The 12,344-nt window shown below is 51.5% G+C and overlaps 2 protein-coding genes across 3 annotated transcripts in view; both read left to right on the forward strand.

Moving 5' to 3' along the window:
- LOC107308691 (zinc finger protein 777-like) overlaps positions 1–6,278 on the forward strand; it is a 15,800-nt gene extending 9,522 nt beyond the window's left edge. The window contains exon 7 of the mRNA XM_015852762.2: positions 5,308–6,278. The gene's annotated coding sequence lies outside the window, so the exon portion shown is untranslated. The remainder of the gene's footprint in view (positions 1–5,307) is intronic.
- Positions 6,279–8,458: 2,180 nt separating this feature from the next.
- On the forward strand, positions 8,459–12,260 carry LOC107308692 (zinc finger protein 641-like). 2 transcript variants are annotated; one of them, XM_015852764.2, is made up of 5 exons: positions 8,459–8,665; positions 9,019–9,108; positions 9,478–9,618; positions 9,787–9,900; positions 10,967–12,260. In XM_015852764.2, exons 1-5 carry the CDS (start codon positions 8,488–8,490, stop codon positions 11,893–11,895), a joined length of 1,452 nt encoding a protein of 483 aa, XP_015708250.1. In that variant the 5' UTR covers positions 8,459–8,487; the 3' UTR covers positions 11,896–12,260. The 2 variants fall into 2 exon arrangements, with proteins under 2 accessions (XP_015708250.1, XP_015708251.1); XM_015852765.2 differs by having other exon boundaries at positions 9,517–9,618.
- Positions 12,261–12,344: the final 84 nt, after the last annotated feature.

Genomic DNA, 12,344 nt, shown 5'->3' on the forward strand with positions numbered 1-12,344 from the left:
ACTTGGAAAAGTAACTCCCTAAGTTTATTAGCGTATGGGTATGCTAAAGGGTTATTTCAGAATCCGCATTTAGTGCATGATCTTTGCTGAGTGGCGTAAATTTGGGGATGCAATTTTTCAGAATGATAGATGGGGAGAAAATGGCTAAAAAATGCGGGAAGTGGTGGCGTGTTGTTTATAATGATTTGTTGCAATATCAGGCAGAAAAGGAAGCGGTAGAGAAAGCTAGTGCTGTGCAGGGGAGGAAGAATTATAATGAATGGTCAGATTGCCCCGGGGCCCCTGCTGTGTCACCGTAAAGTTGCCGCCGGCCGCCGAGCCTGCGTTGTCATGGTTTGTGGAGCCGAGTGCCCCGTCTCCGTCTCCCGGCACGTCCTGTATCAGACGAGCCGCCTGCATCGACCATGGCGCTACAGCCGGCCCCTCGACCCCCTTTGCATGAAGCCGCTCCCTGGGCACAGAGTGACCTGGCGGAGGCCGTCGCGCGGGAGCGGGGGGGCCTTGGGCTGCGCTGGCCGGGCTTGTTTAGAGACGGGAGACGGTGAGCGTTGAAGCGGTCCACAGGCGGGTGCTGCCGGTGGGGTATTCGCCTAATGCTGCAGGTGGACACAGCTGCCCATCAGTGCTTAGATTGGGAAGTTGTTGTTACAAATTGCGGTCTACGGTCAGTCAGTTTGGAGAAAAAAAGTGAGCCAGTGAGACAGATACTGGATTATATCTGGAGTACTCAGGTTTGTTGCGCATATGATTGTCCGGGCTATAGCAGGTTGATTTTTTCGCAGCACGACAATTGCCTATTTAATGCTTATTGGGAAAGATGTGCCAACAGAGAGTTGCGATAGTTAGCAGCCCGGAGATTCCTTGTATAATGTACGTTGAAGAACTTTTAGGGGTGTGTCCTTTCATCTGGACGGAGGCCCAGGCCTTATTAGGACCAGTTAATGTAGGGAGTCAATGTATCTGGCCATGCAGGCTATGGATAAGATCAAGGCACCAGGTGGGCTGTCGTCTTATATGGGAATCCAGCAAGGAAGAAATGAGGATTTTGGAGCGTTTCTAGATAAGGTAGCTGGAGCCATAGAGAAGGCTGGAGTACCAGAGTACATGAGGGAAATAATGCTAAAACATTGTGCACTTCAGAATTGTAATGCTACAGCTCGTGGCATTCTAAGTACTTTGAGGAGTAACTGGACATAGAGAGGCGTTAGACAGACTATCGAGCGTGCCCACGGGGGCTCAGGCTTCATAGTTTGAGGCTATTAAAGGTTAGGGGCAGGATTAAAGGCACAGGCTGAGGCTTCTCAGAATCAAGTGTTAGCAGCCCTTGCACCCCTCCAAGCTGCAGTCGCTACAAGCCCACGCTCGCAGAAACAGCTCCTCATGAAATGTTTCCGTTGTGAAAAAACTGGCCACATCCGTCACGAGTGCCAAGCCACTGGGATTTGGTGCAGCAAGTGTCAATCCAACGCCCACAACGCTGCTGTATGCTATAGGAAGTCGGGAAACGTGAGAAGCAGCGCACGAAAGAACAGCGGCCGCGCTCCGATACAAGCTGCCGTTCCAGCCAGCGGCCGCCTGCCCCCCCCGCCACACGTCGCTCGTCGCGTTGTCGGTCTCTACAGCACCCCGCCCTCTGCTTCGCCCACGTCGTTCTCTGCGCCTCGCCATGCCCACCCGTCCTCGTCCTGCGCGGCTGTGTCTCTGCAGCCCGTGTGTAACGTGGGTAAAGACACGGATGGACTGAAACCAGGGATTGTTGTGACCCAGGCCAGTAGATCCAGAAAGAGAATCGGACGCATTTCTTTCCTGATGATACTCTGAGAAGCAGGAATGACAAATTTCCCTACAGCGTACTGTGATGTCTTAGAGCAATGCAGAGAAGAAACAATATTAAGGGTGATGCTGACACGTTGCAAACCTTTCCTATCAGTCCCCATTTGGAATCCCTGCCTTATGAGGCAGTGAAGGAGCTAAGGGAGTCAGTGAGAACATACAGAGTTCAGTCAGCCTTTACATACAATCTTTTGGTTACAACAGTGACACTTACGCTATGACCCCTCACGATTGGAAAACTGTGTTAGGAATGATCCTCTCTCCTATGCAATACACCGTGTTTGTGACTGAATATCAGCTACATAATTTGACTGATAGCTCTTTGCCTCAGACTCGGACAAATCCATGTGGCACAGCACCTCTTCAACTGTGTCAGACAAATGTCACTCACATTCCTGAATTTGGCCGTGTAAAAATAGCACATGAACAATAGATATTCATTCTTCTTACATATTTGCTAAGCACATACAGGTGAACTCAGTCATGACACCCGTAAACACTGGTTATCTGCTTATGCTGCTATGGGAATCCCACATACTACAAAAACAGATAATGGGCCTGCGTATACCTCTAAGGCCACTCAAACTTTCCTCCAAGAAGGGTGTGTTAAACATACTACAGCTATTGCTCATTCTCCCACTGGACAAGCTATCACTGATCACATTTATCAAACATTGAAATCCACTTCTTATTAATAAACAAAAAAGGGGGAATATGGGAGACACACTGCAAGAAATATTATGTAAGGTTTTGCTTTTGTTGGTGCTGAATTTTTTGAATCATGTTCATAGAGATAACAGCTTATGTGGATCGTCATTTTGAGGCTTCCCCAGTGCTAAAGGAACAGCCTATGGTTAATGTTTGGAATATGGCCACAGGACTTTGTGGACTTTCCTCTACCACTGACAACTTGGGGTCGTGAATATGCTCATATTTCCACAGGGACTGGCCTATGTGGGTTCCAGCATGATATCTTCGGTCTATCTGAAGGCAGAAAAATAGCATCCAGCCTTTATAGTAATGTAATTGTGTGTTTCCTTACTTAGTGGATTGCTTTGTAACTTGCTGTGTTATAGATAATATTACTAATAGTTTGACATAGTGTGTGATTTTCTGTTTTACCAATGCAGTCTCAAGATTTAGAGTTTAAAGCATTAGCTAGGATGTTGTGTGCTTCTTCTATTTTAGTAATAGATCAGATGTGATTAAACAGGATTTGATCTAATCAGTGCTAGAATCTACAGGAATAGATCTTTTAATGTTTTTGTACTGTTTGGTTATGATGTTATTAGCCTATTAATTAGGTTTTCTTAATTTGCAAAGACAAAACCTGGAAAGAGTTTAAAGCATTAGCTAGGATTGTGTGCTTCTTCTATTTTAGTAATAGATCAGATGTGTATTAAACAGGATTGATCTAATCAGTGCTAGAATCTACAGGAATAGATCTTTTAATGTTTTAGTACTGTTTGGTTATGATGTTATTAGCCTATTAATTAGGTTTCTTAATTTGCCAAGACAAAACCTGGAAAGGAATCCCAGGCAAGAGAGATGACCCTTGTTCATAGAACGGATACCATTTTACATCCAATTAATTGGGATCTGGAATATAACCATGCATCATTTTAGAGGAAAGTGCACGCTAATAGAACTAAATTTGATAGTTTATTCTGTTTTCCAAGCAGGTGTTCCACTTGGGCTCTATATCACGCACTGGCCATGCGGATATGGTGTACAACTGGAAGAAATCCTTCAGACTCTGAATGCAGGAGAGAATCTGTGAGGGATGAGAGAGGAAATGTTGCACTTGAAGCAGGGGACGCCCTGCTGGCACTACTGTCGCATCACCACCAACATGGTTTGCTGTTTCTCAAGGGTCAATAAGTATTAATGCCCCTAGTGATACTCTATATATATTATATAGATATATATAAATAGTGATACATTTGTCCTCTAAAATTAGTTCTATTTGACATGCTACTTCATAAAATTGCACAATCATTAATCAATTATTAGCCTGGATAACTCAGTTGGTAGAGCATGGTTATGAACATCTTAAAAGCATTTATTGCACAAATTTTAGTGGTCATTAAAACTCAATTATCAGAGTATATGAAAATTGAAGACTTTTCCTGATCAGTTACAGATTAACACAATGGGACCCTCACGGATTTATTTTCAGGTTGCAGAAACTTAGGTTGCAGTACAAACATGTTTGTTCTTTTAGTAGGTTTTAACAGTAATGTTGTTGTGTTGTATTTGACTTGTCTCTTTTTTCACTTTTAGGTATTGTCAATCGAGGTCTTGATTGAGTTATAATAGTTATGTCATTAATATAAGTAGTTGTTGTTATTCTATAGCAGTATCTTGAAATTGTTGTAATACAAGAAGAATTTGATGGAGCAGCAGCCATGGATCGAGATGAGGAGTTCACAGAGCAGCAGCTTGGAGCAGGATAAAACTACTTGAGACTGAGTTGAACAAACGAACTGAACTGCTTGTTAAATATGATTAATCGGTCGTTGAACTGAGCCTTTCATTTTAAAAGAAACGGGGGAAATGTGGAGAGTGTTTATGCAGAATGGCTTCATGAGAAAGGACATGAAGAGATTCACTAGTTAAATTGTAAAAGAATGAATGTGATTAAAGACCAAAGACGGTTTATCTAGGGACGGTCACGGGCTAAGCAGCTGTGGAGAATCAGTATGTGAAAAGACTGGTATGTAGCTAAAGATGAAAATGTATCTAGAGCAAGACGGCCAAGGGAAAAGCAAGTTGTGTAGCAAGGTGTAGACAGAGCTGCAAAGAAAAGTATCCATAAGATAACCACAAAGCGTCAGATGAAGTATGTTAATTCCCAATCCTGCTTTACTTTGCAATATGCATGAACTTATTTACTTGATTGTATAATATAGATGCATGTAACCCTAATAAACGAGCTGTGATCTGACATGATAGCATGAGACTTGTCTCCGCGGTTACTTCCAACAGTTGTGTGCCACTTACCCTGTCTTTTCACATACTGATTTCTCCACAGCTGCTTAGCCCGTGACCGTCCCTAGGATAAACCGTCTTTGTCTTTAATCACATTCATTCTTTTACAATTTAACTAGAGGAATCTCTTCATGTCCTTTCTCATGAAGCCATTCTGCATAAACACTCTCCACACACAACCACTGCTGCAGAGTGTCAACCGCTGCAGGCATTTCCCTGTCACTTCTCATCTTAGTGTTGCTGAGGTCTTTGCTTTCTGCCACGTCTGAGCAGCTCTGTGTGCTGAGCCCCTCTTTGTGCACTCAGCCATTTCCCCCCCCCAAAAAAAAAGTCTCTGGGGACAGAGCGTTCCATGTTTCGTCTCTTGCCAGTGTTCAGTGCCTGGTACCACAAAGCAATGAACGCGGGCCAGTTTTGCTTTGCTGTGTGACATGCTGAGGAGAATCTCTTGGCAGACAGCAGTAGGAGGCATTTGAAATCCAGGCAGCCCGTTTGAGCCTGTTCAGTAAACTGATCCATCCTGCAGTGCTTGCTGCTGACAGCTGCTCAGCTGCTTGTTTCCTCCTTCCCTTTTTGTTGGTAGTCTGTGAGCCTCCAGGGCAGGGAGCACCTTTCTGCCATTTGCAAAATGCCAGTTCAACCTGCAGGCAGATACTTGACTTGTTTAATTACCATAACATTAAACTTGAACGGATTAAAGCTGTGAAGCCTTCAGCGCTGCTTCTTTTTGGTGGGTTCTTTTTGAAAAGCACTTTGCCTGCCTGCTTGGCCCTGGGTGTGTGTCCATAGGGAAGGGCTGTGTGCATGGCCACTGAGCTCCCAGTGCTCCTGCTGTGTTTGGAGCACTTTGCCTTGCCTTTCTTGCACCAGAAACACAATGGAGTGGGTTTTCATTGCGTGTTTTGGTTTGTTTTAATGCTGCAGTGAAACCTGAGCAGGAGAGCTGATTTCAATGTGTGTGTATCTGAGATTCAAAGGGTGCCACGGTGCCAATAGCATCTACAAATAGGATGGAAGTAAACTCACTGTGCAGTTCTCACCCTGCAGGCAAACCAAGTCAATGCTGCCAGCGAAAACCTTTCAGCCACCATCAGTTCAGCCCATTGGAGCGGAGGCAGGCAGGATGACTCTGGGATACAAACATGCAGTTTGTGTTGCTCAAAGCAGCAGTGGTGCTCTGTGAGGGCAGCAGCCTCAGTCTTGGATAGGATCACTTCTATAGTGGATCATTCTACAAATCAACAACTACAGGCGACTGTTCTGTGCTGTTATGGCGTGATACAAAAGGGCAGCAGAAACCATGGAAGTCTGCAGTGTTGCCATCTCTGCTCTGTGTTGCGCTGCTGTCGTGTACTTTCTAGTGCTGACCTCGTACTGCTTTGTTACCGTTAGACAGTTTGGTTTTCAGCATTGATTGAATAAAGAAGCTGCCTGCCAGCTGATGTGTTCACATCTGCAACGTCTCCGTAACCTCAGCCATAAAAGAACCGGTGTTGGGATAGTGAAGAGTTGGGTGTTTCAGTATCACAGAATCACAGCATGGCCTGGGTTGCACAGGCCCACAGTGCTCATCCATTCCAACCCCCTGCTGTGTGCAGGGTCACCAACCAGCAGCCCAGGCTGCCCAGAGCCACATCCAGCCTGGCCTTGAATGCCTGCAGGGATGGGGCATCCACAGCCTCCTTGGGCAACCTGTTCAGTGCGTCCAGTAGTGAGGGCTGGGAAGGATTACAGCATCCTGACAGCACTGCCCTGGTTCTGATGGGACACTTCACATGGCAGATGCTGCCATCACAAGCACTGATATGCGCCGTATTTCATCGCTTACTGATGCCGCCTTTGATGATAGAGATGAAGCAGTGCTTGGTGCAGTGAGTCATAGCTTCCCTGTTTGAGCTGAGCTCTTGTGTCTCAGAGATCGATGTGTGTATTTATAACAGATCATGGAGCTATTTTGAGTTCCATGCTGCTTCCATTTTAAAAATTCAGCCCTGAATCCAAGTGATGCCAAGTGGCACAGAAACACTCTGCTCTCCCAAGGAGAAGAGAAGGGAGAAATCCTTCCCTCGCACAGATGCAGGATGGAGCAGAAGCTGCAGGGAAAGGCCGGGGAAGATGCAGAGATCAGGAGGATGTGTGTGAGGAGCTCGAGGTCTTCCACGTGCACCCTGAGCCTCACCGCAGTTTGTTCATTGCACAGTACCTTCCGCTGTTAGAACAGCTCCATGTCTGTTACTGCTTCAGCACTTCACATCTGCTTTGTGAAAGCCTCTCTGAGCATCTTGTCACATCAAGGCAGGAATCATTGGCATGCCATGGGAATGCTGCTGCTTTGGTGTTCTGGAGAGGCACACCGGCATCCAGGCTCCCATGCGCCAATGAAACTGGAGACACGAGAGTGTGTGTAGGTACAGAGAAGGCCTTGTCCTCCGGCAGCCCCTCACCAGCAGGACCAGAGCAATGCATGTGCCACACAACTGCCACCCAGCTCCGTGCCCAGCTGGGGTGGGCCGGAGCCTTTGGGTTCTCTGCTGCAGCAGCCCTTGGTGTGGCCCCATGGAGGACACAGTGGGGGAGCCCACCTGGTTCTGGTGGCACAGAACCACATCTTTGGCATCATGGGGCAACTCTCGGCCAAGAGCAGCTGGTGCCATCCACGTGGAAACATGCAACGTGTTTGGTGCTGTCACACACAGTGTCCCTCCTTGTGTCTGTGTTGGAGAGATGTGGATTTGATGGATGGACTGTTACCATTGCAGTCAATGGCTCGATGTCCACACAGAAGTCGGTGACAAGTGAGTTCCTCAGGGGTCGGTGTTGGGACCAAAACCATCTCACATCTTTGTCAGCAGCTTTGCTGATGGCACCAAGCAGCGTGCTGCAGTCTTATGCTGGAGGGAAGGGCTGCCACCCAGGCAGGGCTGAGAGCAGGGCCATACAGACCACCTGCAGTTCAACAAGGCCAAGTGTGCGGTGCTACGGCCGGGTCAGGGCAATGCCAAGCACAGATATGGGCTGGGCAGCGCTTGGATTGAGTGCAGCCATGGGAAGGAGGAGCTGGGGCTGCTGGTGGATGCAGAACTGAACACGAGCAGGCACGGCATGCTTACAGCTCAGAGAGCCCCGTCCTGTGCTGCACCAAGGCAGCGTGGCTCTCAGATCCCCTGCAGTGCTGTGCTCAGCTCTGGGGACGAGGTGACGATGTGATGGAGGCACCTCCGTGGGGACACCTGAATGGAGCACAGCACCTCGGGTGCTTTGTGCCTGACCGTGGTGGTCTGCCATTAGAACGGTGCTGCTGGAGGTTGGCGGAGCAGAGCCGTGGGGGTGACACCTCAAATCACAGCTGGGCTCCCATAGCCGTGATGTCCGCTGTCCTGTGGCCATGGTGGCATCGCGGAGCTGCTGAGGATGGGGCCACTCGGGGTTCCCCCCCAGAGCAGAGTGGGGTGGGAGACCCCCAAGGAGTGGAGCCCGCGGCCGCTGTCCCGGTGCGGGCAGGCTGTGCAGGAGCTCCGGGCTGCAGTTTAACCCAGTTCCACGCGCTGTTCCGGTAGCGCTGAGCACAACCGGCTCCGTCCCCCCGCAGCCCCCGCCGCGCTCCGTGTCCCCGCCCCCAGGTGCGGTTCGTGGGGCGGCAGAGGGCGCTGGGTTGGTGGTGCCATGGCGGTGCCGCTGCTCGGGCGGGCGGTGTCGGTGCGGCTGCTCCGCCTGGAGAGCCGCCTGGCGCGGGCGGAGCGGCGGCTGAGGGCAGCCCTGGCGCTGCGGGGCCGCGTGCGGGAGCTGGAGCGGAGGCTGGAGCCGCCTCGGGGAGCGGAGCGGAGCGGGGACGGAGAGGACGGTGAGCGGCGGCAGGAAGGACCGGGAGGGGAAAGAGCCGCTGCGGGGAGCGGGGAGTGGGACGGGGGGAGCGGCGGCTGTGCCGGGCTGAGCGGGGCCGTGTGATGCCGAGCGGGACCGGGGGCAGCGGTACAGCGGGAGCAGCCGCTGAGCATCCCTGGAGCTCGGAGCTCCGCTGGGCGCGGCGGGGGATGGGGATGGGGATGGGGATGTGGCCCAGGAGGGGATGGGCGGCCTCGCTCAGTGACGGGGCGCAACCACAGCGGGGGTTCTGCAAAGCGTGAGCCCCAACGGAGCTGCAGGCGGAGTTAGTTTGGGATCCGGGAGCTGATGGTACCTTCATTCCCCACGCAGAGCACAGCGCTGTCTGTGTTAAGAAAGAGCCGCGCACAGCAGCGCAGGAGGAGCTGGAGGCTGCGGGAGCGGAGCCGGAGCCGTGCCCAGGTGAGTAAGTGTGTGCCCCGGGGGGGAAGAAACGCAGCTGTTAAATTCCAGACCTTGATGGTTGTTTTTCCCTCTTCTCACACATTCAAACCCTTCCTGGAACACCTGCAGGTTTGGAGCAGGGCTGGCAGTCCCGGCTGCTCAGCAGTTGCTTCCATTGCAGTTCCTGACTGGCCTCGCTCCATACAAAGGGCAGCAGCTCTCGCTGTTGGCTCTGACAGCTTTATTTGGTCCCCAGCTTGTGATGCAGGCCGGGTTTTTTAGACCCTCCTGTCAGGTTCTATGAACAAACTGTGTAAAATCTTGGGTTGGCTTGTGGGTTAAAACCAAAGCAGAGCAGGTCTCACCCATGTAACATCCTCAATGTAGGTGCTTCTGCTAAGCTCACCTTGGGCTTTCCCCGTGCAGAGCCAGCATCCTCTGAGCCCAAAGCTTCAGGTCAGACCAGGAGAGGAGTGGAGGTGTGTGGCACAGAGCTGCCAGCACATGAAGACCTGCCAGGAGACAGCGGTGAGTACAACCACATCCCGCTGCAGGATCAGCCCCTCGCTGCCTGCAGAACCTTTTGTCCCCCTGGTGCTTTGCGGGCTCTTTCCTTATCCCCATGATCTTCCCCATCTCCTTTGCTTTGCCTCTTTTTGCACCATTTCTCAGCTGTGCATTTTCCCCACCCAACAGAGTCTCAGAGCTGCACGGCCGCGGTTTTGTCGTGGATTAAACAGGAGGAGGAGCCGCACTGCCCTGAGCCGCAGGGCGCAGAGAAAGAAGAAACCCCCACAGGGCCCAATGCAGGTCAGTAGTGAATTTCAGCTGGGATAGCATGGCTCAGTGAAAGCATTTCTGAGCTGGTAAATGTTGTGGCCTTATAATGTGGGCCTTATAATGTGAAGGACCTGATGCAAACCTCAGCCTGCTGGTTGATGTTTGTTCCCAAAGCAATCAGGTTCTGTGCCTTCCCCCACCCCCCTCAAACTGCCTTGGATTGTATTTGTGGGGCAGCCGGGGGGCAGAGGCACCTCTTCGGATCCAGGCTCAGCCTCAGGGAAGGTTTAGGTGCACAAATCTGCGCCCAGATATTAAATGCAGTTTTGTGGAGCACAGCCCAGTGCAGCTCCTGATTGGGTGACTGAAGAGGGGATGCCTCATGTCCTGTACGTTATTTAGGTGTGGTAAAGTTACTGTAGAGTAGATTAGACTCTCATTCTGCTGGTCACCCTATGGGAACTGCCTCCCTGAGTGGTTTTACCCCACAGAAACAAGGAGTCATCCAGGATATTGGGCTGGTGTAAGGCTGGGTCAGCTCTGCATACACCTTTCCTTTATTCCTGTTCAGGGGGAGAAATAAGAGCTCGGGATGCTGGTGCAGTGTGGATGGTGCCGGTCTCAGCTGGCCTGTGGCTCCTTACATTGCTCAGTAGATCCTTTCTGTAGCAACTCTGAGCAGCTGGATGGGGGTCTCAGGGGATGAAAGAACCGTGGGGCACGAGAAATCGGAGCTGAAGAGCACTGTTGGGATCAGCTCCAGGTCCTGAGAGCCTTCCCCTTGTATCAGCACTGCTCTGAGCTCTCCCCGCAGCAGCCCAGCCTGCAGAGGCAGCAGCTCACATACAGGGAGGGGATGTGTACACTGAACTGTTTGTCTGGCTTTGCTGCCTCAGTGTGGACCTTTGCTTCTTCAGCTGTGCAGTGGAGCGCTGAGCTGTGGTGGTGGCTGCCCTATTGGATACACAGGGAGCTTAGGCTCACACGTTAGAGCTGAATGAGAGCTGAGGGTGAGGTGTTCCCTTAGCGTGGCCATAGATATGGCTTCTGGATACCAGTAAGAGATGTCCTTAACTGAAGGATCTGTCTGTTCTAGTGCATGATGAGAACAGAAGGAGGGACCCCCTGGCTGCCAGCTTTGTAAGCACCATGTGTGACTCCAACACGATGGAGAGACCCGAGGAGAAGTTTCACGAGGATCCCAGCCCCACGTTGACGTGGGACGGTCAGTGGAGCTCAGAAATGATGGAAACAACCACCAGCAGAAACAGCTTTGGGGGCAACGCTCAGTACGACCGAGCCTTTGCTGAACACCTGGATCTGTTTAGTGCTCAGCAAAGTGACGTCAGAAAGAGACCGTGCGCGTCCAGCAGATGCGAGAGGAGCTGCATCCAGCAGCAGCATCTTCCAGCTGTGCAGGGAGCCCGGGAGGAGCTGCTGCCAGGCCCCAAGTGTGAGAACAGCCCCATCGAAGCGACCTTCCAGCACCCAGTGGATGCTGCAGGGGAGAGGTTTGAAGGGCCGGCAGCAAGTAGTGCAGGTAGAACCCAGCTTCGTGAGCACAATGGACTCTGCAGAGAGGACTGGACATCGATGGGGAGCAGGGGGAAGATCCCTGCAGAGAACTTGTTATCCAGCCCCTGCCAGGCCGACCCGCGGGACGTGCTGGATGCACCCAGGGGTGGCTCAGCAAACCAGCAGCAGGGTAAGGGGAAATCCTATATATGCAATGACTGTGGGAAGAGCTTTGTTTGCCACTCGTGGCTGGTCCGACACCAGACCTCCCACACGGGAGAGAGGCCCTACAAGTGCTCGCAGTGCGACAAGAGCTACAGGAGGAAGGATTATCTGCTAAAGCACCTGCGCCGCCACTCGGGCCAGGGGCTGTTCCCCTGCCGGCTCTGCAGCAAGAGCTTCGTGCTCAGGAGGAGTTTAACAAAGCACCAGCAAAGCCACGTGCATGGAATGCAGCAGAGCAGCGGCTGGGCCTGCACGGAGAGCGGGGCCGTGCTGCACTCCAGGTAGAGGATCCTGCCGTGCTGTGGTGCATGGCGGGGTGTCCCAGCACTGTGCGAACCGAGCCCTGCAGGCGCTGAGGCTGAATCAAAACGCTTGTCATACACAGGGGCTGTGGCTGAAGCTGTGGTCCCCACACAGCCCTGTTTGCACAGCAGGGATCGCACACAGCACAGCGGCCCTATGGGTGCACAGGGTGTTTAATAGCCCTATAGAAGAACATGAGCCCAGCAACCAGCTGTGAACTGACACTGTGTGTGTGTGTGTGTGTGACCGCAGGGCCTGGCACCCCACTGGGGGGTCCCTGAGGTGCTGCCCCCATCGGCTGCAGGGGGAGGTTTGAACGGAGCCGAATAAAACTCAGAATGTTTGGGTCTGGTTTTTGGCTGGTCGTTATGGGGCTGAGGGGGGGTGGGTCGGTGGGAGGCCCTGCCTGCTGGCGGCCAAGGGGTGCTGAT

This window comes from Coturnix japonica, chromosome 2 (genome assembly GCF_001577835.2).
Source record: "Coturnix japonica isolate 7356 chromosome 2, Coturnix japonica 2.1, whole genome shotgun sequence".
Classification (NCBI taxonomy): Eukaryota; Metazoa; Chordata; class Aves; order Galliformes; family Phasianidae; genus Coturnix; species Coturnix japonica.

Bases quoted from the DNA above. Each gene is read 5' to 3' on its own strand.
- LOC107308692 (XM_015852764.2), top strand. From the start codon at position 8,488: ATGGCGGTGCCGCTGCTCGGGCGGGCGGTGTCGGTGCGGCTGCTCCGC. The intron at 9,109-9,477 runs GTGAGTAAGTGT...TCCTCAATGTAG, and splicing joins GGAGCCGGAGCCGTGCCCAG to GTGCTTCTGCTAAGCTCACC. The intron at 9,619-9,786 runs GTGAGTACAACC...CCCACCCAACAG, and splicing joins AGACCTGCCAGGAGACAGCG to AGTCTCAGAGCTGCACGGCC.